The following is a 24,252-nucleotide window of genomic DNA, read 5'->3' on the forward strand; positions in this document are numbered from 1 at the left end:
GGTAGTGGGGCCAAAGCCGTTTGGAGGAGGATAGGACTCTTCTAGTTCTTTGTCCCTGGCTGGCCTTACAGGACTCTTACCAGATAGATTTACCTGTGCCTGGTCCCCATCAAGAGACAGGTTAAAACTGGTTATGGTGGTGCATGGCTTTAATCCCCGCACTTGGGAAGCAGAGCAAGGTGGATTTTTCTGAGTTTGAAGCCAGCCAGGAATACACAGTGGAACCCTGTCTTAAAAAATAACAAGGGGAGTGTGGTGATGCATCCCTGTAACCAGTGCTCAGCAGGCTGAGGTGGGCGGGTCACGGGTTTGATAGCAGAGTAAGCTTCAGAGCACATTTTGTCTCCGAAAACCAGAAAGAAAAGAGAAATGCAGCCACTGCCTCACTTTCTGGGCAGTCATTGCGCTGACCCCTTCCTGTTGGTTATGTTCTGTAATGGATATAAATATACTGTAGAAAATTTAGGATAGGAAGGAGACAGGGAACATACCCTACACATTCCAATACAGCTTTAGACAGTGAGACTCTGTGGCCCACTAAGCAGCGAACTGTTTACAACTGTCCCTGTAGACTTCGGTATTAGTTACTTCTTTCCTTGCTGTGGCAGAGGTGCCTGACAGGAGTAACTTAAGGGAAGGAGAATTTCTTTTGGTTCACATAGTTTGAGGGTATGTGGTCTACAGAAGGTAGAGTCTATCCTTTGCAGTGGAAGCTGCCGCACAACAGGGACCTGGCTGTGCCTCCAGTTAGACCTGCATCTTATGGCTCCACAGCTCCTGAGCTGGCCGTGAAGCCAGTGTTCAGATGGCTGGTGGGGTACATTTCCCATCCAGACTGCATCCTGTGTGAGGTAGGACCCTTCGAAACTGAGGAGTACCCCAGTATCCTGCCTCGTACTCTGAACTGATTTGTGGGAAAGGGGCACACAGTGCATCGCTGCCCATAGGTGAGGAACCAGATAGAACCAGAGGCTGTTACAGTGGCTACCAGGCTTGAGATGACATGTTCTGTCCCTGTTTCCCCACTCCTGGCCTAGCTTAGGTGAGTTCTCTGTCTGCGCTGTACTTTTAGCCTCCTGAGAAAGCCTGAGCCGCAGGCCAGTGCCCACTGAAATCTACTGCACTCTCTTGACCATCCAGGGCCATTCTTCTGGGCAGCCTTACCACCAAACTGCTGCTTCCTCCAGTCCATACAGACCATGGACTCCAGGCCTGTCTGTGTCTATACACTTGGTGCCTACTGAAGAGCAGACTGCGATAGATCCAGGCCCACCAGGCAGTGGGTGTTGACAGGAGGAGGGTCTGCTTTCCTGTTCCTGCCTAGCCCTGAACCGAGAGAGGTGGGTGGGAGGACCAGTACTTATAATTTCAGTACTTAAACACAGGCTCGCTCTGTAGTATGTGATATCCAGAGTAGAAATTGTCAGTAACCAGTGGAGTCCATGCAGTGAACACCAAGACCTGCCGTGCTGTGACCACACATGTCCTACTTTCTGGTCGATAGTGGCACTGTCTGTGGGTGACAGGTCTGTGCCTGGTGTTTCGCAATGTCCCTTCCACCCTTCTCAGGAAACCACTAGATAGAGCCAGTTTACCATGGCAGACTGGCGAGCTCTTGAACTCCCTTGCTTTGCTAGCCTCAGGCCTGTACCGGAAGCACTCTAAACTGGTTCTTGCCATAAAGACCCGGTTTGGGGTGAGTGGCAGTGTGTATTTTTCTCGCCTTTGGGTGGGAGGACCGGCGCATACCATTTTCATGCTGCTGGTATTGGGTTATTCCTTGACCTCCTTGGCTGGGAGGCATCATGTGGACTTACAGCCATTTCTGACCCCTTTTTTTCTATAAGGAAGTAGAAAATTACAGTGATCTGTGAGGCCCACCTATGTGATCTGTGGGAGGGATGTTTGGGTGAGGCAGCTCACCTCATCTTTCCTAGACCTCTTGGGCCACCCAGAACTCTGAGCAACTGAGGTGTAAGTCTCAGAGATTGCCATTTTCTTTGGTCCTTCAGATGTGTGTACTGAACTGGATGAACTCCTCCACTCTGCCTGCTTTCTGTAAACACTGTGTTCCTCAGACTTTATGTCTGAGCAGTGTCATCTCTGACCCCTGACCCCTGATCCAGGGCTAGGACTGGACCGTCCTCTGATTCCCTTGTCTTCCCAGAGCCTTAGGCTGGGCTTCATAGCCATTGTTCCCACTGCGTGTGTTGAGCCACATTTGGAACACAGAAACCTGACATGCTTGAGAGCAAGATAATGGTAACCCCGGAAAGATGGGTGCCAGCTCATCTCTGAAACTAGGGGTTCAGAGAGTGTCCTAAGCCCACAGGAGGGGAGGTGACAGCAAAGACTGTTAGGGCTCCTAACACTCATCCAGTCCACTTCAGATGTTGGGGTGGGAGCTGGTGTGGTGCCCTGGGCTTTATCCCCAGCACTGCAAAACAAAAACAGGTGGTAGGAGCTAGAACAGCCCTACTAAGCTCCAGAACAGGCCCCCTACTAGGCTCTGCGCTCCAGGGAGGGAAACAGTCCTCTACAAATTCTATCTTGGGTCGAAGCTCTGAGAGTGGAGTGCTGAGGTCTGTGAGTGAGCGAGTGGGTGGGTGGGTATGGCGGAGGTCAGCGTGCGTGCGTCCAGCTGAAGTGGCAGTGGGAAGGAGGCGTTGTGGGGAGCCAGCCGATGGGTATACAGTAGCTGCTCAGTTCTTTCCTTGATGCAAAAGAACAACGACGGTCAGCTTTGCCACATTCCTGAGGTCTGCCTAGTTATGCTAGTACTTGCTGTGAAGATGACTTGGAGTCTTGTCTCCTTGATTTTGCCATATTAGGTTTCAGCTATTGTCTGGCCTCCCTCATGTTAGCAGGAGGGCTGCTGAGGCTTCACCCCCAGTTGAGATTGCCTTCTGAATAGGGAATACTGGCTTCTTCTCCAGACAGGCTGTGTAGGATACCTCAAGGCAATGGGCCAAAAGCCACCCGATCTCTTGCTCCCTGGGCCAGAGAACCTCCTCCATGGACAGCCAATTAGACTGTGCCTTAGACGGGCACTGAGGCCATTCAGCTCTGCCATCTTGAGGCTGCTCTGGGCTCCCCCCTGCTACCCGAGGAGCAGGGTTGACTGATCAGGTTTGGACTTGTCAAGTAGGGGCCATGCATAAACCCTGGGCACACCTGCAGCAGCCCAGAGGAGCGTGGGCTAGACTGTAGGCCGAGGTACTTGCCGCCAGTAGAACAGGTATTTTACTTGCCAAGCCTTTTCGTGGTTGCTTGACTAGCAGTGCTGATGTGGCCTCCCGTCTGTGGGCTACTTTCTTGTGTACCCAGACCGTCCCTAATAGCTGCCATCCCTATGCCACCACTCACTAGGTAGGAGCCAGCACCCAGCTTTCCAGTTCCTCTGGGCCCTCTGCTGGAAGCCAGCTAGCACCTCCTGTTTCTTGGGGCAGGAGCCCATGTGGCCCAGCCAGCAGGTGTAGAGCCAGAGCTAGCATGGGCCCTGTATCACCCATTGCTGGGCTCATTGCCCACCAAGCATGGATACCAACCCCGCTGTCCCTGTCACCTTACTCGGTGTTCCATTATTTGTGATAGACTTTTGCATAAAAACAGAGTCCAAAACCAAGTGACTTTCTCTTCCTTCTTAATTGTAGGAAAAGCTGAGGAGTCCTTGGAGAGCACAGAGGCCTTCCGGGTCATAGAACAAAGCGTGCAGAAGCCCGTGGCAGACTCCTCAGTCTCTGCTTCCATCCCTAGCAAGCCCCCAGCGTCCACACCTCCTTCGTGGGATGGGAAGAAGAGGGGTGATCCCCTAGGGGAGCTGGTGGCCTTTCCTCAGGGGCTGCCAGCAGGTGCTGAGGAGCAGCGCCAGTTCCTCACAGAGCAGTGCATCGCGTCCTTCTGCCTGTGCTTGAGCCGCTTCCCGCAGCACTACAAGAGTCTCTACCGCCTGGCCTTTCTCTACACCTACAGCAAGACTCACCGGGTGAGGAGGGCCCTGGAGAGGGATGCTGGGTATGAGGACGGCTGCTGCGTCCAGACAGGTGGACTGGAAAGCCAGTGGGCAGACAAAATACATTGGAACTTTTGAGGTTAGGGCTTAGGTAACTCATGTGGGAGGTGTCAGAAGAAGAGCTGCGAGCCAGAGCCAGACTATAGCTCCAGTGTTCCCTGGAATAGAGGCCTTTTGCTGTCACCTGTCCTGGGCTCACCCCGTGGGCACAGCTGCCAGATCCATCTTTGAAGCCCCTGCTTCCCAGATGTTGGATGCTGACAGCCTCCCTTGGAAAAGCAACAGCTGTGCCCTAGTTGTTAAGTGCTCCCAGGGGCTTTGCAAGCAGACTTTTAGCATTGGTGGAAGGACTAGAGTGACCTTCCTTTCCCTAAGTCATTTCTCATTCAAGAGGTGACAGAGAGGCCCGCTGCCCGGTGCCTGTCCCTTCAGAGGTAACTCAGGTTAAAAATGCATACATGAGCAAGCAGAGCATCTCTGTACTGACCAGCATGGCAAAGGCTAGCAGGGTGCAGAGCAGTGGAGCGCTGGGCAGCTCTGTGAAGGCAGCATCTGTGGTGTACCAGCTGCAGGAGGCCAGCCGCCAGCCAGCAGCCCATGGGAGGGCTGTGTGCTGAGGGCAGGGAGAGCGAGCAGGACCATAGGAGCAGGGTGGTTTATAAGGTCTAGCCCCGAGACCTGCCTTTATGTGGCTTTTCCGATTCACTGCTGCTCCTACTCTGGGCCGCACCACATTCTGCATGTTTGAAGAACCAAGTGTAGGGTAGTTGTCCAGGGAAACAGACCCTGACTTGGCAATGGTTATTCCTTGTCCCTGCCTGCCTGACGTGTTCATGTAGCTTAGACAATTTTCTAAAAGCGCAGTGGGTGAAATTAGCCTCAGCAGACCTGGGGAGGGAGAAGATCATTACTGTCAGTCTCTGTAAATCAAACACCAGTAGACTGGCTTGCCTTGCTGCCGTTGGCCGTTGCTGCTGACCCCATTCAGAAAAGCTGGGCTCACTCACTGCCTGGCCTACTTTTGGCAGTGGACCAGACTCACTCTGTGCACCAGACATCTGTACATAGAGGCCCAGGTGTTGTTCTCACTGTTTTAGTCACTTCTGGTAACCCTTTCCTCTGTGAGGAGCCGTAGAGCTTGAGTACAGAGCCTCTCGAGTCCTGGTGAGGAGATTGTCAGAGTCCCCATAGGGCTGGCCAGCCTGCCGGCCTCGCTCAGCTCTGACAGCTCTTGTTCTCACATGCCATCCCCAGCAAAGGCTGAGACAGAATGTGGGGTGCAGAATGGTTGGTATGGATTGCTACCCAGGGAAGGGGAGAGGAGGGTCTCGGTGGGTCGGAGAAGAGTTTTGAGTTGTTATACATGCCTCACCGAGGGTTATGTCCTGCTGAGGGCTTTCTTTCTGTCTTGAGGGTGCGGGCGTGCGGAGTGTTTAGCATGTGCCAGGCATTGTTAAATAATGCCGTCCCTTTCTTTGGATGAGAGTTGTTAAATAGGTATTTCAAAGTCGTGTTTATGTCAGATTTAAGTAAATACAGGCAGTCAGAGGTGCACTCCTGCTATCCCTGCTGTGGAGAGGTAGATACAGTAGTATTATAAGATCAAGGCTATCCTTAGTTATAGAAATTTTTGATTTTTGAGGCCAGAGAGAAGCAGAGGGATGAAGGAGGAAAGAAAACACAGAAGAGGGGAGAAGGGGGGGGGAGGAGAGAACCCTAATTCCATTCGTTACAATCAGAAGCGCTCTCAGGGACAGATAATGTTAATTTGGGGGCTTTGGTCCTAGGCCTTATTACTTTCATCTGAGATTTGGGCTTCTAGTTTCCCAGGGCCGAGTGGTGGAACCAGGTGTGGGCGAGGCCCTGTGTTTGCTCCACTGTCAGTGTCCCGCTCCGTGTGATGGCCTCCCTTGTACTCTTCCCATGAGCCTCCCTGTAGGGGATCATGCAGATGGATCCAGTCAAACCAGCCATGGCCATTAGTTTCGGCTGGTTTTTTTCTTAGCCAGATTCTAGATTGGGTTTTTTGATTTGTGGAAATGGAATGCTGGCCATGATTCTGAGAGATCTCTTCTGGGGCAGACACTTCTCATTGTTAGACCTCCTGTGGAGACAGCACTGTAGAAAGCCAGGTCTGGGATGACTGGTATGCTCTGGACCTTGACGGTGTCCCTGAGCTGCCTCTACTGTTGGGGAAGCTTTTGTGAGCTTCATTGACAGACCTTGGCTGAACACTGTAGTTGCCATCTACAACCTGAATGATAGATTAGTACCAGGCTCTACTGAGTGTTTGAATTAATACCTTCCTGCAGCTGAGGACATGACCTCTGTTAGAGGGTGAGCCCTTGGTACCGGTTATTCCATGATGGAACACAGACTCATTGTAGCTGACTAATTCAGAGACATTGAATGGCAAGCACTGGCCTCTTTTCACACATAGCTGTTTGGTAACAAACACTTTCTAATCCAATGTGTGTATTTGATAGCGATCCTGTATTTATTTTTTTTAAATCTTACTTATATGCTTAGCAGTGACATTTTTCTGTTGCTGATTTGTGGCTCAGTGGCCTACAGGACTGTTGGGTGTCTGTCTACTTTGGGATCCAACAGGCAAAGCTTCCCCTGGTTGGACGGTTAGCTGCTGCTGACCCCTTAGATCTTTCACATGTCCCTCCAAGTGCAGTCATTGCTTCACTGTGTGATCTGAAGGAGACCCCCCCCCCCCAGGTACAGACCCAGGCACTATAGCTGGGCACTCTTGGAGGCTTGGAGCTATTTTGTTGAAGGAAACTGGTGGTGATAAACAGAATTAATGTGATAATGGTGGTGGGTGGACAATGGCCATCCTCTCCTGTTAGCCAGACCCATCTCCCTTACATGCATCTCTGTAGCTCCTGCTTACCCCACACCCTGCAACAAGGCCTTCTGAGGACTGTGTCTGGAACAGTTGCCATGGCTAGGTCTTCTCCTGGATGCTTACTGTCCTCCCACACAAGACTGGTTTTGCTCTATGAGGAAGATGGGGGGAAAGCTTCTGTTGAGCTACACTGTGGGCCAGAGAGCCTAAGCCCTTTGCAAATCCCCTCAGATGATGGCTTGTGCAGATGGGCACAGTGGCTCCTATCTCCAGGGTCACACTTTTCACCAGGATGTCAGGTCCACCAGAGCTGCCACTCTACACTCAGAGAAACCTCTCCCAGGCCATGGCAACAGCCCAGGAGAAGAGGCATGTTCTCTTAGGATCATATCATGTGGGTCCTACCCTCATCAATAGAGGTCTGCATGAACGATAAGGTGTGACCGCCTTTGCTCTGTTGTCCTGGAACTGAGGTCCCTCTGTGTTTGCTATGACTACACTACACAGTCCAGTGCAGAGCAGCTGATAAAAATGGACCCTGGAGCGAAGCAGTTTTCCAAATGAAAAACAAAGTTGGTGATATACATGTCCCAGTTTCAAGTGTAATAAAAATCTATAGACAATAATGGTGTGCAATGTTTTTCAGTCTTTAAAAGAAAGGCAGTCCTGTATCAATGTGAATGAACCTGGAGGACATTGTCTTCATTGAAATAACCTAGCCACAGCTGATTCTGTAGCCCTAGCTGACCAGTATCACCAGTATCGATTGTCTCAGAACAGAAGGGTTTCACTCTAATGGTCCTGTTTCCTGATAACCACGGCCAGTTTCATCAGCCCTGCTGATCAGAAACACACCCTCTTAATACAAAAGTATCACACAGAGGGTACCAGTAGAGCCTTTGCCTCCTTCCAACCTTCACGAGCCTGGCCTGCATCATCTGAATGGCTCTCATGTTCCAAGAGCCCACGCTGCAGCCCACTGAGCTCTGAGCACACTTTTCCAGCCCTAGGTTTCAGACTCTTCCTAGTCCTCCCCAAAACATGGCCAGGTCTGCCACAGCAGCTCTATACTCTGGTATTAATTTCTGTCTTAAGTAGGGTTTATTTCAGCCTACAACTCTTAGGTCACAAGGGGAAGCCATGGAGGACCGTGTATCTAGTCATGACACTGCGCACAGTGAGCTGGGCCCTCCCCACAGCCACAAATTAAGAAAATGTCCCCAGACTTACCTACAGGCAATCCAGTGACAGCATTTTCCCAGCTGTGATCTTCCTTCCTAAATAACTTCAGCTTGTGTTAGTTGGGGAGCGGGCAGGGAAAGAATGCACAGATTTGATTGCTTTTTCAACATGGAAATCTTTTGCTGTGATTTGGACTGGAGCTCAGTATGGCCTGGAATTTATTAGATACATTATTAGATAAGAAGCCTGTAGCTCAGGCTAGCCTCAAGCTTGTGACCAGCCTTCTGCCTCAGCCACCTTAGTACTGAGATTCCAGTGCTCCTTGCTGAACTTTGGACTCCTGACTGTTCATTCAAGTCTACCTTCTTCTGGTTTGAAAGTCCTTTGAACCTTCGGGGGCCAGAGGAGGGGAGGTGCATTGCATCGCCCCTGGAAGGCTGTTGGTTTCCAGTTCTTACTCCCACAAGGGATCGAGACATACAAGTCTGAGGGCTTTGAACAGCAGCATCTGTTACAAACAAGATTCTTTAAGCTTGGAAAATAGAATATTCCCCCTAAATGTTCCATGACCCATGTGTGTGTGTGTTTTAATGTGCTCCTCTGGTATGTTTTCCGTGTATCTAGATGGGTTCCTTTGGTCATCCTCTGTCTTCAGAGGTGACCATGTGGTGAGTTTCCATGTGGTGGGCCCTCTTGAGGCGGGGGTCACAGCAAAGCTCTCTAATATGCGCATGTGCACTGGAGTCCTGAGACCCACGGGGAAGTCAAAGTAGGAGGCTTCCAGGAAGATGGTAGAGTTGCACGCCCTACGCCCTGCTTGACTTCAGATTGGGCCTGGCAGAAACTGATGGGCAGGGAGGAGAGCTGAGAGGATATGGTCGCAGGCTCACTGGGGCTCTCAGGACATTGTTGTGAGGTTAAAGCCATTGTAATGGGGTGTGGAGGGTGGGCATTGTGTGGCCTTAGGTTGAGAGTCAGGAAGCAGCAGTTGCCCTTGGAGACTTAGTAGGATCAAAGCACCACTCCTTGAAGGGACCTGGATGCAGAGTAGGAATAGACCGTAGGGGGTGTGAGGCAGTGCTGCCCATATCATTCCTCAGAGGCTGGCGGAGACTAAGGAGCTATGCTTGGTGACCCCACAGGGAGAACTGGGGAGAATGTCTCCTCCACTGAATCATTTCCTAGGAGTAATGGAGGACTGTCTTTCATTTTCCACATTCTCAAAGATAGGCTATGGCTAGGGAGTCAGGGTTGCCTTAGCCCTTCCAAGTGCTGGAGTGAGGTGCAGGCCTGCGCCCGGCTCACCTTGGGTGGTGCCTGCTGTCTTTGCACATAACATACATTACTTCAGTTCTGCTTCTGCTCCTGTGCACACAGGTTCCTTAATTATGCCCATTTTAATGTCCATACCACGTTTTCTGGTGAAAAACTTTTTCTGACTTTTTCTTGGGTGAATGGGGCACACTTTATTTCACCAGTTCTTTTTTTTAAATATGGAGATGCTTATCACTTTTTATTGATTAAAAAGGTCAAAATTCATTTTTTTTTAAAGTCTGCCAGGTCTAGGATTTGGCCACATTCTTGTCTTGTGACTTCACTCCCACGAAGTTCTTGATTGAGTGTAAAGCAGTGGTCCTCAACCTGTGGGCTGAAACCCCTATGGGAGTCACTATAGATATTTACATTACAATTCATAACAAAGTAGCAAAATTATGGTTCCTAAGTAGCAGTGACATAATTTTATGGTTGGAGGTCCCCACAACATGAGGAACATGCATTAGGAAGGCTAAAACCACTGATCTAGAGAGAGAAAGTCTTTTATTACTGGGTGACTCTTCAGACAGATGTGCCCTGGCTCTGCGGCTGTCCCGACCTCCAGCATCCCTACCAGCTGGAGGCAGCCATTCCAGCTCTAGCTCTTCCTCTGGCGCATGGAGCCTGGTCCTTCAAGGGCTCCCACCAGTTGTCCAAATGCTTAGAGCAGGTTATTTCCTCAGGTTGCAGAGGGCGTTCTCCAGTGAAGATCTCTTCCAGCTCTGATTTTTTCATGTGTCCTGGAAGCCATGAGTTACTTCTAAGCCAACACCTAAGGTATAGTCAGGTGAAGTGTTGAGCCCCGCTGAGGCTCATAGCTGCCCTCCTGGAAACTCACACACTGAGAGCAGCAGGCTGCGATGCAGTCCAAGTGGTACTATGTCCACACCTCTGCTGGCTGTCTTTACCTGTAGGCCTCTGTGAGCCCAGCTCTTTCTGTGGGGCCACTGTCACTGGTTTTCTGACCAATGAAAGAGACACAGGCACAGCACACAATCCAGGTCATCCACACAGCAGTGGTGTGGTGGTGTGTGAGGCCAGGGCTCCCTTAGAGCCTTGACCATCTGGGCGCTGCAGGTGCTCTGAAGGGAAGTAACTGCTCCCCGTCCAGTCATCAGGTACTGCTAAGCTCCCACTGTGTGTGCAGGTTAGAAGGTACAGGGAGGGATATAGGCTGCCCCACCCAAGGCCCCACTTGCTATGCAACAGGGGAGTCTCGGAGTCCTGGTACCTGGCAGGCAGCCTGGTGTAGCTTGTATCGGAGTGACAGACTCAGCAGTTGAGGCCAGTCCAAGAGTATAAGACTGTCTGGCTTGACTGGCCCCCGGCTTGTGGGGAGCTGAGGCACCACCTCAGCTTCTTCTTGCTTTCAGACTACAGCAGAGTCTCCTAGTTGTTTATTCTGGGCACCGAGGAGCCTGCCTCCCTCTGCTTCTTCCTGCCATTGCACCTTGGACTGTTCAGTTGGCCGGAGCCCAGTGCCGTCCAGTTTGTGAAAGCCCGAGATCCGTCTGTCTTTCACTCTTCTCACAGCCCCTTCCTCGTGCTGGGAGCTTGGGCAAGCTCCCAAACTTTTCTTGGCCTCGGTTTTCTTGTTATGAAGTGGGAGTTCTGTAACTCGGAAGGAATTAGGGTGCTGTGCTCACCCTGCCACCTTGAGAGAACCACACTAGAACTGCAGGAAAGACAGAGGCCACCATCTCCAGCCCTCCTGTGGTGGCACAGCCAGTTCCCCTGACAGTCTTCTCAGCCCTTCGAGCTCCCATCTGGGCCTCAGGTGTAAATTAGCCAGGAGCTCCCAGGAGCCTCTGTACACTTTGTGCCTCGCCATCAGTCTGGGTTCATGCCTGTGGTTGGCAGCCTGAACAACTGGGGAATGTGCTTTCCGCTGAGCGCAGAGCCCCGTCCAAGTTGAGTCTGGCAGTCAGCGTTTTCTGCATTCTTTGCAGGCGTTGGGAAACTTCTCTCACTGCCCCTTTGAGTTAGGAAGGAGTGTGGATGGATCCTCATCCTACAGCCACAGAGGCAAGCCTCCTAGCAGGGCAGCCACCCCTCCCCTGCCCCGCCCCGCCCCGCCCCAGCACAGCTCTCTCCTATCCCCAGCCAAAAGGCTGTCTTCTCACCTTGGTTTTCTTGAGGAAGTGGTGGTCACTGTGAAGATGCTTTTGAGCCATGGTCTGTTTCCTTCCCACCTCAGACTGTTGCCACTCACTCAGGTCATCAAGACGCTGCTGACAAGTCCCTCGGTGTCACAGTGCTGTGGTGACCTGTCACAGTGCACAGGTGCCAAGCCTGTGCAGCACTGAGCTGGTCCATGTCCTGGGTCCCCTGGGGTTGCCTCACCTCAGGGAGAGTCTCCACAGGCTGTGCACAGAGTGCTTCTCTGCGGTTCACAAGCTGGACTCTTGCCATAGTTCATCACTTAGGCCTAAAATGGCCTGGTGCAAGCCACAGCCCAGGTGTTACCTGCTTCACTGACCTCTAGGCTGACTGTCTAGGTCAAAGGTCTCCTTTGTGCCCAGCTTCTGTAAGTCAGGGGCAGTACAGGAAGAATTAGAATTACAGGTGGGGGTTTGGATATGGTTCAGGATTAGAATTCCAGCCTTGTATTACCAAGGTTCTGGTTTGACTCCCAGCCCTGCAAAAATAAGTTTCTGCTTTACATAGAGCCAGGAATGGTAGTGTATGTGGATGCCTGGAACGCCAGTGCTTGCTAGCGGGGATCACCAAGAGGGCCAGGAGTTTAGGCCACCCTGGGTAACTTAGTGAGTTTCTCAAAATTAAGGGAGGGGAGAGATCTAGGCTACCTCCATGGTAGAGAAAGGGCCAGCCTATACCTCAGTGGTAGAGTGCTTACCTGCTGTGTGCTAGCCCTGTGTTCAGTCTCCAGTACTGCACAGAAACAAAACTCCCTGATGTCACAGACCACCCCAGCCGGGTATGGGGGTCTCTGGGATGAGGGTCCTTGAAGTCTAGGTGGATAAGGACACACCGTGAGACCCCATAAGTGTTGTTGTGTCTTGTGCTCCGTATCATTCTCTGTGAATGTCTAACCTGACTGGTTGGACCAGACGTGCATCTCCCCGAGAAGAGCCTAACTGAGCTGTCACTCAGACCCAGACTTGACGACTGCGCATTGCTGTGTACCTCCTTCGTTCCTAGGCCCCCATCTCTCTAACAGCGTTGATGGGCGAGCTTGGCTACCCTTGGTTTTTATTCCTTCCCTTTGAATGTGCTGGGCCTATCCTGTCTCTGCTCTGCTCTGTTTCTTTGTGGCTAACCTCTTCCTCTTTAAACCTGAGGTAATGGGGGGGGGGGCGTGGGGGACAGTGTGAGCTGAGGAAGGGTGAAGGGCCCATGGACCCGAAGGCGCCTTCCCTCTACCTCTGCCTTTCAGGAGGCTGCAACAAGAAGCCCCACTGCCACGAGAGCCTGGGCCCAGACTCTGAGAGAGCCCAGGCCTCTGAGGCAGTGCCGCCACAGAGTGTGTATAGAAGTCGGGATTCCTGGTAAATGAGTAGGGTTAGCATTCGTGGCTAGTAGGGGTTCCCAGGAAGTGCGGGCGCTGAGTCTCCATGGCAGTTTTCAGGGTCAGGCCAGGTGAACGGTCTCTATGCCCACTGCCTTATGTAATCTGAGACCACATTTCTAAGTCAGCTATGGTGAACAACACCAAAAATCACTTCCAAAAACGCATCCCACAGTTCTCAGAGCTCTTTACCAGAGCCTCCTGGAGCAGTGGGACCAATGTCTTCACAATTTTTGCCAGTGCAGCCCTGAGGAAGGGACCACCTGCCTTCCCATGGGCACTCCAGCAGCCCACACACTCACTTCCAACCTACTTCTTGTTTCCCCAGAACCTCCAGTGGGCCCGTGATGTGTTGCTAGGCAGCAGTATCCCATGGCAACAGCTGCAGCACATGCCGGCACAGGGGCTCTTCTGCGAGAGGAACAAGACCAATTTCTTCAACGTGAGTACTTTGCCTTGTTGATTTCCGAGGCTGCTTGCTGCCACTGCGTCTCACTAGAGACACACCCTGGTCAGGTGTTTGCTTCACCCTCAGAGGGCCGACTGACAAGAGAATCAAAACTGATAAGGGGCTGTGATTACTGAATGACTTCTAGCAAGTCACTACTTCCTGTGGTACTGGGGAGAGGCACGGATGAGCTCTGTGTGTCCTCTGGAGCCCCGGGTGTTCGGGGCTATAGGGGCGGCCAGAGGGCTTTAGGCTGCAGCTCTGGAACAGGCCCCTGTCCTTGTGTGAGCCTGGGCACCAGGAAGCATCTCACTAAGGCTGACTCTCTGTTGAAAACTAAGTTTCCCCAAGGCTTGGGCCTTCAGTGCCCTTTCGTGTGAGGAGAGACAGCATCCTCGTCTCCTCCACCTTCTCGGGCTGCTCTTGTCTGCCTCCGGAAGCATCTGCCTTCCTCAGCAGCAGGCCGCCCAGCCTTTCCACATGTGTCCTGCCCTCCCCAGGGACAGTGCCGTCTCTCCTCTACCTCCAGTCTAGTTCTCCATCCTCTGCACCTAAGCCTGACAGGGCCCACCTGGGTGGCCTTGGCATGTCACATGACCCTCTTAGCTTTGGTTTCTTTTCCATTGACCCTGATTTCTTGATATTCAGAGAGAAATGTAAGGGCAGGCTTTGCCTACCAAGGTACTCACTGGCAGGAGGGCTGTGGTAGAGCCATCTCCTTAAGGTGCAGATCTACCAGGGCCCTCACAGACCTAGCCAAATGGTAAGAGTGCCCTGTCTCCCAGCCTGTAAGTTTGGGGTCTGTACCCCAACTAAAACACCTGCCTGGGGCACTCCAGTCTAGAACACAGTACTTAGCTGTGCTCTGTGGATTGCTTATAGACAGGCAGTATGTGTCATTGGTGATCAGACAACATGGCACTAACATGTGCTGTGGACAAGAGCGCCCACATACCCCCAGCCATAGCCCTGCTCCACACCGTGGGTGGTTCTTCGGTCCCTTCACCAGCCAGTGCGCATGTCTGTGCATGACGGATCAAAACACATATAGTCCTGCAGTCTGCCCTGAGGTGGGCACAGAGCGCGTGTGCTTGCTCTCTCTCTCTCTCTCTCTCTCTCTCTCTCTCTCTTCTCTCTCACTCACTCACTCTCAATTTGTTTTCTCTCTAATAGCAGCTCTGTATTATGGTGTTCTTCCTACTTATCATTTATTATTACTGATGATCAAAGCCAGGGCCTTGCTCGGTTTGAGCTAATGTTGTACCAGTGACCTCTGTCCCCTGCCTGGGATAGTCTTGCTGTGCAGTCCAGGCTGCCCGGCCGTCCTGCTGCCGCAGCCCATGCCTTCTGGGAGCTTCTAGCTCAGGCTGCTCTCAGACTCACTGAGCATGCAGAGATGACCTCTAAGTTCAGATGCTCCTGCTTCGCTCCCCCCAAGGCCCAGGATTCTGGGCACTCATTCCACGCCTGCCTCTGATGAGTCATTTACAGCCGTGCATTATCCAGGTGGATAACCATCGTCACCCGCTGGGAGAGGTTTAGGTTATTCCCAGTCTTCTGTTACTACAGGCAGCACTCCCGATATTTATTATTGTATATTTGTGTGGGGGGGGTGCGGGGGTAGCCCATTTATAAGATAAAGCCTAGCCTGGCAGTGGTGGCGCACACCTGTAATCCCAGCACTCTTGGGAGGCAGAGGCAGGCGGATTTCTGAGTTGGAGGCCAGCCTGGTCTACAGAGTGAGTTAGTTCCAGGACAGCCAGGGCTACACAGAGAAACCCTGTCTCGGAAAAAAAAAAAACCAAAATCTTAAAAAAAAAAAGTATCAGTAGATAAGCACTCTAAGATCTGCCACCCCCATCCTTACACCCTCCACGATCTGCCTACACCCACACCCTTACACACTCCGAGATCTGCCCACACCCACACCCTTACACACTCCACGATTTGCCCACACCCACACTCTTACACACTCTGAGATCTGCCCACACCCACACCCTTACACACTCTGAGATCTGCCCACACCCACACCCTTACATACTCTGAGATCTACCCACATGCCCACTCTTACACACTCCAAGATCTGTCCACACCCATACCCTTACACACTCCAAGATCTGCCCACACCCACACCCTTACACACTCTGAAATCTGCCCACACCCACACCCTTACATACACTGAGATCTACCTACATGCCCACTCTTACACACTCCAAGATCTGTCCACACCCTTACACACATGCTTTTTTTTCCTCAAGACTTCATCAGTTCATCAGTGTTGTTAACATTTTGGACCTTTTAGTTTTAAAGTATTTATGTGTATATATGGGTCCATGTGTGACACATGCGTCACAGTATGCATGCTATGGCTTGTGAATGTAAGTCAGAGGGCAGCACTGTGGAGCCAGGTCTTTGCTTCCTCCTTTGTGTTGGGCTCTGGGGACCAAGCTCAGGCTGCTAAGTGTACACAGCAATTGCTGTTTTCATAGCCATCTTGATGGCTCTAATTTTGGGATGGATTGGGGAACAGGGTTGGTACGTAGTTCAGTCTGGCCTAAAACTCATGATTCTCTTACTTCAGCTTCCTGAGTGAATATTTGCATTTTAGTCAGGGAATGGGAATGTGGGGACCTCTTACCACGCTTCATTCCCTGTGAGGGAGATTCTGTATTTGTCCACGTTGTTTTTTCTGTAGTGCTGGGCATTGAACCTAGGACCTCAACATGTAGGGAGGCACATTATCACCCGTCTGTGTCTCTGGTCCAACAGTTTTAGCTTTTAATACAGTTTCTGTTCATGTTCATTGTTCTGCTGAATTACCAGTTCTGTTATTGATCTAGAAGAACCGCTATAATGTTAATTACTAGGCCCTTTTGCAAACCTATTTTTCTGCAGTAGAGTTAGAAGCAAGCAGGTATTTAGTGTTTTGAGTGCCCTGGTTACTCATCTCATAAAGCAGAGCTCTGGGGCCTGACTGGAAAGTAACAGGATCAAGGTGTGATGCGTGCCAGTGACATCTATTAGAAGGCTGACAGGATTGTCTGGGCTGGGGCTACATAGGGACAGTCTTAAACAGTGTCCTCCCTGGTATTTCTCAGTGCCAACCCTTAGTTGCTTTCCATGATTCCTTAACCCTGCAAGTCTCGTGCTACAAAAGCCAGTATCACTAGGTTCAGCTGCTAGCTGTAAAATGCAGCTTTGACCTGGTCTGCAGCACAGCTTCTATGTTATATATATCTTGAGGATATATTTTCCAGAAGATGTGATTCCCTCAGTGATTCTGGTCTCTTTTTAATCACAAGTGACTTTTCAGTTCCAGCTAGCCAACATTGGTTCTTAGTAAAGCAAAAAAGAACCAGTTCCTGAAAATTGTGCCCTGACCTCTACATGTGCTTCAGAGCATGTACACATTTACACACACACACACTTCTGTATCTACTCCACGACACTGTTTTTAATGGGGGAGGGTCTCTTCCCTGAGGCTGAGGCAGGAACAGATAGGAGCTCTTGGGTAGGAAGCTAACGCCCAGCTAAAGCCCCTTGTCTCCCTGCCCTTTTATACCCAGCACAACACTCTAGTCCTGTGTCCAGGTGGAGGTGGAGTTCTTGGGCACTCTGGGTTGGGGCCCAGCTTGGCACTGTTGAACTTCCTTCTGCAGGGTTTAGAGGAACTGACAGAAGGCATGTAGCCATGGACTACCTGTAGCGGACAGGCAGAGGCTGGGCCTGCAAGCAAATGAAAAGGCCCCTGTTTAACCAGTGCAAGGCCCAGGGTGGTTCAAAGTGGAGCAAGGAGCAGGGGTTATGTTGACCTGGAGAGAGGGTTCAGGGAAACACATGATGCTAGGTGGCTTGCCCACACCACAGGGGATAAGGTGTTGTTTCTGGGGCTCAGATTCTCCCTGCACTTTCTGTACAAGCATGCTCACCCCTGGGCGGGCGGGCGGGCAGGCCTTGCGTGGGCTGAAACCAAGCTGTTTTGTCCAGGGCGAGCATCCCTCCCTATCTTGTAGTTGATTCTGAAGTGTTCCCATAGTAACAGAGCCAGAGATGGCTCTTTCATCTTCCCCAAAAATGTTTGCTTATTTTAGCAGACTGGGTTTTTCCTGTTTTAACCCAGTTTCTAGCCTTTCTGAAAGAAGCGGAGGGTACTGCAGGTGGTCAACAGACATGTTCCTGCCCAAGGCATTGAGAAAAAAACTTAGATTTGGGGTACAGGTAAGCTCACCTCCTGGCCATTCTATCCCTTTGGCTTCCCAGAAGCCCAAGGCTTCCCTGGAGTGGGGTGATCCCAACAGGTAGATTCAGGAGTGTCCCCAACACTTAGGACTCGAGATTGACCCACACGGAGCCAGCCGCAAGGTCTCTTGGATCCCAAATGTCTTCCACTGATTCCAGAGGCCATTGGTGGCTTCAGAAGGGACAGACTTGAAGTGGGGGTAATGGGCACCCTGACTCCCACATGCCTGCGATCTTCTAGAAGCTTAAGGCCCACCTTGGCTTCAGAAGAACAGACTAAACCAGACTTGTGACTGATTGTGTACACCAGTCCCTTGCCGTACGGCCTGGGTTGAGAGCTGGCACCTATAGTGGAAGCTCTTGCTCACTCTCTTAGCTACAGCTACACCATGCTCCACTGCCTCGCTTAAGCTGTGTCTTGTCTGTTTTGCCCCTTTCCCAGATGTATGTTGTACGTCATTACCCAGCGTGCTGCTTTGCTGTAGCGCCTCAACTGTGCAAGAGTCTCCAGGTCAAATGCCTGGAGGCCAGGGAGCAATCCCTTTACATCTAATAACTTTCATGTATTGCCAAATGGCCCAGCACTGGGTCCGATTCTTTCCCACAGAATTACCTGCCCTTCCCAGCTATCTGTCATAGATGACTTTCATTTGGTCCCTTCTATAGGGTGTGGTGAAGAATTTAGATTGTTTTCAGTCTGTTTGTAGGTGACTAGGTAAGCTAAGCCCCTTCCCACACCTGAGGCTAGTTCCTTTTATCTACCTGGGCTCTGGGCTCCCACACTCCTGCTAAGTGGCCACCACAGAGGCCCAGGTGGGTCTTTTGTCCTGACTCTGAGGCTTAAACCAATGGAAGGGATGGGCATTGTGAGCCGCCTTTGTTTCTTTAGTGTCTGTGCTGTGTGTTCCTAACTTTAGTGCCTAGTGCCTTGCTGTGGTTGAGAAAGAAGAAAGGGCCTCTGCTGGTGGGGCCAGCTGAGGAACTAGCCATCTGCCAGAGTTGGGGTGGAGAAAAGCTCTCTAAAGACCCCCAACTGGCCGGGTGGTGGTGGTGAGGCATGCCTTTAATCCCAGCACTTGGGAGGCAGAGGCAGGCGGATTTCTGAGTTCGAGGCCAGCCTGGTCTACAGAGTGAGCTCCAGGATAACCAGGGCTACAGAGAGAAACCCTGTCTTGAAAAAACAACAACATCAAAAAGACTCCCAACTGACCATTCTAGATACAGTCTTTCCAGGCCACACTTGAGGCAGTGCTCTCCTTCCATAGAGCTATCTGGGTAGATGTCCACAGAGCCAGGCAGTGAGCAGTCTGTGGAACCCAGGAAACCTAAAAGAATATTACTGTTACACTCCTAGATTACTGTTGCATCTCCCCTCGGCTCAGTGCCTAGTGACTATGTGTCTCCCATCTTTGAGAACCCCTTGAGATGAGTAACTGGGGAGCAGCAGCCTCAGAACACAGGGATATCTTGGCTTAGGTGCCCAGGAATTCAGCCATAGCCAGGCCTCATTCCCTGTTGGTATATCCAGGTCCAGCATTGACTCCTCTGGTCAGCACCAGGCATACTGACTTGCTCCTTGGCTTTCCTTCCATCGCTGTGGCGTAAAGGTGCCCATGTTTGGTGGATAATCTTTATTCCAGATACCGGACTCAGGTTCTGGCTTGTTTGGGTAGATAACAGTGAAACCCAATGTAAACAAGCCTGAAAGCCGGGGACTCCTCTGCCATGTACAGTGGTCAGAGCCAGGCAAGGTCAGGAAAGGAACTCCCTGGTTTGTAGTAGCCGGCAGCTTCCTGCGGACAGTCCCACATATCATCTTCCCACCAGTAACAACTGTAACTGTTACTGTGCTCACACTTCAGGAAGCCCGTTGACTGCTGTAAACGTGCCAGGTGCCAGATCCTAAGCCTGCCACATAGTCAGCCAGCTGTCAGATCATCTACAGGAGAGATGCAGATAGGGAACATGATGGCCCAGGTCCTGCGGCTGGTCTGTGTAGAAGGAGGGTTTTGAGTCTTGGTTAATCAAGCATTAGAGCCTGTGACTGGAGAGATTGATAGCTTCACTCAAGTGACCTGCTCGTACCTTCACTGGACCTGGCCCCGCTGCTCCAAGCAGGAGTGCTGCCTGTGGGGGAAAATAGAGTGGCATCAAGCCAAAGGACATGGATATCCCCCCAGGAAGTAAGGTTACTTAGGGCCAGTAGCCAGGCTGGTGTCCAGTTCTAAGGGCCTGGCTGGTTAGGCTGTGGCAGGGCTTAGTGGTAACATTTCCATCTAGGCTCATGTAGGGCCAGCACTCCCTGGGCAGGGAAGAAGAGGAGGAGGCTGCTCCGGACGGCTGCGGTGCAGCATTTGCACCTTTACCCCCCCCCCCCCCCATTTGACTGCCTGGCTGGGACTTAGTACAGGTAGTGTCCCTGAAGGCATTTACCCTCAATAAACTAGATCCCCACCGCTGGCAAAAGGTGAGCGCTGTAAGGTGCTGCTGCAGACTGTGAACACAGAAGCCCGTTCTCTCCTCTGCTCACAGGGCTTGTAGAAGCCTGGCTTCTCCCTGTGCATCGTAGCTCAGGGTCCTTGGTTTTGGTCTACCACAGGCCTCCCCAGTTGGCCTAGCTGCATGGATGCCACCAGAGCAGTGCTTCCTCGATAGACAGAAGGTGAAGTGGAACACACTTTCCGCTCCTCGGGTCTTGTGCTTACAACAGCCCATGAACTCTATAGCCCTTGCCATAGACAGAGAAAGTGTATTAATTGAGATTTCCTGGACTAAGTCAGTCGATGGTTCCAGAGACAGACTGATAGGGTGAGGGGCAGGGAAATAAAGATGGAGAATACAGGAAGGCAAAGGAATGGGCTTTAGTGCTCAGCAGGCTTGCTCCGGCAGACAGTCACCAGGACACCACTGAGGAGGCAGAGGTAGTCCTCAGGGAAGATGCCTGTGGGAGTCTGTGGTTAGGGGAATGCTGACTGTTACACCAGCCCAGAGTTACCTCATCTGAAACAAGAATCTCTGGTTCTTGAAAGACATTGTGTGACATTGGTTGTGGCTTCTTCTCTTTCCCCATGACAGCTTGTCACTGAAGACAGCAGGCATAAGAATCCCTGGCTGGTGAGAAAACTGGCTGGCTTCTCTGTCCTTCACCCCTCTCTTGGTGGCTGTCACTCTTTTAGGTTACTTAGCCTGATTCGGCGGCTGCTTCATCGTGAGCACGGCCCAAGGTGTACAGCAGGAACTTAACTGCTATTGGGGTGGAAGAACAGCCAGTCACATCATAGTGGGAATCAGAAAAGCAGGGGAAATCTCAATTGAGGAAATGTGAGTTTCTTGGCTGTAGTTGGAATTGCTGCAGTCCTGCTATTTTTAGCATTGCTGAGATGATCCATGGGCCAATTGCTCAAGCAGAGTAAACAAAAGAAACACTTGAAGTTCTCCAGGGAGAAGAGGTCCTGTTCTTGAGAATCTTAAAGGGTTAGCGTGGACCCACAGCCTGCGCCAGCCTCTCTGTCCAGAGCTGCTGAACTTTATGAAACTACACAGCTCAGGCTGGACCACTCCCTGGGCATCAAGTGGAGAGGAGCTATGAGACTCCTAGCCTGCAAGAGGAAGTACACTGTGGGGAAGTCATTGCATAGAACACGCAGGCCCAGGTTGTGACTATTACATCTTGCCAAGCCAGGCTGCAACAGAAATCAAATGTAAGCAGTTTTTAGGATGTCTTCCTGTGGTATGCATTCTTTTCTGGCCACCAGAGGCAGTTGTTGCCTAAAGGTACTGAGTATTACAGCAAGGCCAGAATGCATGGGCAGAAGAAAGGGTGAACTTTTAATCTGTGTCCTGAGTCTTGAGGGCAGTGCTGAAAGAGGATACAAAAGTGCCCATAGATGCTACAGCATGACTTGTCCAAGGTTGTCCAGCCAGTGAGCAGCAGAGTCAAGCCCAGGGCTCAGGACCCATGTCCTCTGGGCCAGCTTCTGATGCCACAGTTTCTGTACGGCTGCTCAGGACCACTGCTGTTTTCTCTTTAGATGGACTGTCTGATTTGTCCAGTCAAACTCAGCCCAGATCCCCTCCGCTCCCAAGCACTCTGCTCTGTTCAGTCAAGAGTGTACTGTTCAACATTTTCCCAGAACATCCCAGCACAGACTTCTTTTCCTGCTGTAGATTATGTTTCTCTGATGCCGGTGCTTGGTGGTTTCAGCTTAGGCAGTGCCACCAGGACAGTCTTAAGCCCAGTGTTCTGGGCAGCAGTGGGCCAGCCAAGGGCAGCAGCAGGAGAGGTCTACTTGTAGGCGTGCTCCTAGCCCCTGAGCAAAGCTCTTCAAGGCAGAGAGGATGGCCCAGGCCAGGACAGAGGCTGGGAGACCTCTGGTGCTGAGACCCAGCAACGCTGAGAGAGTGAAGATGTGGCAGCGCTAGGCTCACGTCAGAGGACTGGACATGCTGTGGCTGGGTAAGGGGACTGTGGTCCTTCTGTGGCTATTGCTCCCAGAGACAAATATGTCCTCCCAGAATGTTACCAGCCACCTCAGTAAGCCAGTGACCCACCCCTGTGGTAGCAGGGAACCTAAGGTTGCAAAGGCGCCTCTCCTTTGCTGTGCTCTTTGGGGCCTCTGTTGGCAGGCTTACACACAACAAGATGGGCTGGAAAGGCAGGCCCCTAAACCCAGTCTACTCAGTGCATACAGCGAAGGGCTCCCTCCGCCTTGCCCCACTTTAGACTTCCTGTCTCCAGCCCCTTTGACCTCTGTTTGTCCGTCTGCAAAGGTGGGCCAATTGGATAAGGTCAGTGGTTTTCCATCTCCTTTTCCAAAAAACCTATTCACATAGCCAATGAAAAACAGATGCGATGGCCACTACTCCAGCAGACGCAGGAAGGGCCAAGCTCCACCTGCTTAGCTGTGCCCTGCCAGCTTCTGAAGGGCCCTGAAGGTCTGTAGACTTCACATCCGCCATGTACCCAGCACTTACTGCTCAGGGCTAGACCCCTATTTCCTTGGGTAGCTTTAACCTCTCCCCATTTTTCTCTCCCTCCCCTTCTCCTGTCCCCCCACCCCACTTTTCCTATTTGGAAAATTTGACTTTTAACACAATGGATTATCATGGTGGCAGGTACTTGGGGCCAGGAACTGCCCGAGAGGGGTAAGCCAAAGACCCTAACATACATACAGAGGTCTTACAGGGGTATGTCTCACCCCAGCTCTGCTCCCAAGAGGAAACCCCTCTCCGTACCTGGCTCTACCACACTGTGGGATGTGTAGCTGTGAGCAGGCCGGTTAAGTGTCTGTAGGCTCAGTTTCTTCATCTGCACAGTGGGCCAGACATCACTTCAGAGTTAGGCCAAAGAGCACGTAAGGAGGGCACTGCTGAGCAACGGGGACATTGTGTTCAGGAGGACAGTGGTGGGGAAGGGACACGGGTAACAAGGACCTTCCACTGAGAGTGGGGGGAGTGAGAGAGACTGAGACGATGGGAAGGGTGTGATGATCTGCACTAGTTTGCTTGATTCAAAATGTGGGGTGGCGGGGAGGGGTACATGTGTGCCTGAGCACATGCATGTCTGTGTCAACATATGTGCCAAGTGCATGCGCCCTGGGGAGGTCAAGGATAACTTGCAGGTTGCTTCCGCCATGTGGGTCCGGGGATCAAACTTAAATTTGCTTGTCAGGCTCAACAGCAGGTGTCTTGGCCAACTGTGCTATTGCACCAATCCCAAAATAAGCTTTGATTGGGCCTGGAATAATGGTACCTGCTTGTAATTTCAGTATTCGGGGGTTGAGTCAAAGAGGATCATGAGTTTGAAGCTAACCAGCTAAGTAAGCTACATAGTAAAACCCTGTTTCAAAAATCAAAACAAAATGACAACCCTTTTTTAAAGTACTAAGTATATGTCTTATATTAGATCAACAAAGATGAGGCCTCCTGGACCTTTAAGGTAGGCCCAAGTGCATCACTGGCAAGGAACAGACTGTCTAGTGCCCTAAACCCTGTTCACTCTCTGCATAGGCTCACCCAGTCATTGTGACTCCGATGGGGTTCTTCAGTCAGTGAGGCAAATAAAGGCCAGTTGTAGACTTCAGGAAAGACAAGCCATTACGGTTGGCCTGGGGCTGAATCTTCTTAGCCAGAGAAGGTCTTCATTCAGGCCTTGCTTCAGCAATAACTGCATGGGCCAACCAGGCAGTACCTGCCTTGGGCATCCAGTACACAAGTGCCTGGATGCCTTAGGGAGACGGGGCTGCCTGTGCGCAGTCCACAGTAAGGGATGCTCCCCTCAGCTTGGAGCCCACTGTCATGTCCTTGTATGACAGGCCTGGAGTTCAGGCCTGTCTTTTTTCTTTCTTTCTTTTTGTAAATCATTTTATTTGTTTGCATTTCAAATGATATGCCCCTTCCGCAGGTACTCTTCACAAACCCCCATCCCATCCCCCCTCTCCCTCCAGCCTTTCCCTACAAGGGTGTTCCTCCACCTACTTGCCCACTCCTGCCTGTTTTAATTAAGGTTTCTATTGCTGTAAACAGATACTATGATCAAGGCAACTCTTTTTTTTTCTTGGTTTTTTTTGGATTTGTTTTTTTGTTGTTTGTTTGTTTTTTTTTCTGAGACAGGGCTCTTCTGTATAGCCTTGGCTGTCCTGGAACTCACTCTGTAGACTAGGCTGGCCTCG

The 24,252-nt window shown here is 51.3% G+C and overlaps 1 protein-coding gene across 7 annotated transcripts in view; it reads left to right on the plus strand.

Moving 5' to 3' along the window:
• Nucleotides 1-24,252, plus strand: part of Cabin1 (calcineurin binding protein 1) — a 110,507-nt gene that overhangs the window by 60,365 nt on the left and 25,890 nt on the right. For all 7 annotated transcript variants that reach the window (XM_052164483.1, XM_052164487.1, XM_052164489.1 and 4 more), the window contains 2 exons: nt 3,654-3,985; nt 13,223-13,336. In XM_052164483.1, coding sequence (XP_052020443.1) covers nt 3,654-3,985; nt 13,223-13,336 — 446 coding nt within the window. The remainder of the gene's footprint in view (nt 1-3,653; nt 3,986-13,222; nt 13,337-24,252) is intronic.

This window comes from Apodemus sylvaticus, chromosome 19 (genome assembly GCF_947179515.1).
Source record: "Apodemus sylvaticus chromosome 19, mApoSyl1.1, whole genome shotgun sequence".
Taxonomy (NCBI): Eukaryota; Metazoa; Chordata; class Mammalia; order Rodentia; family Muridae; genus Apodemus; species Apodemus sylvaticus.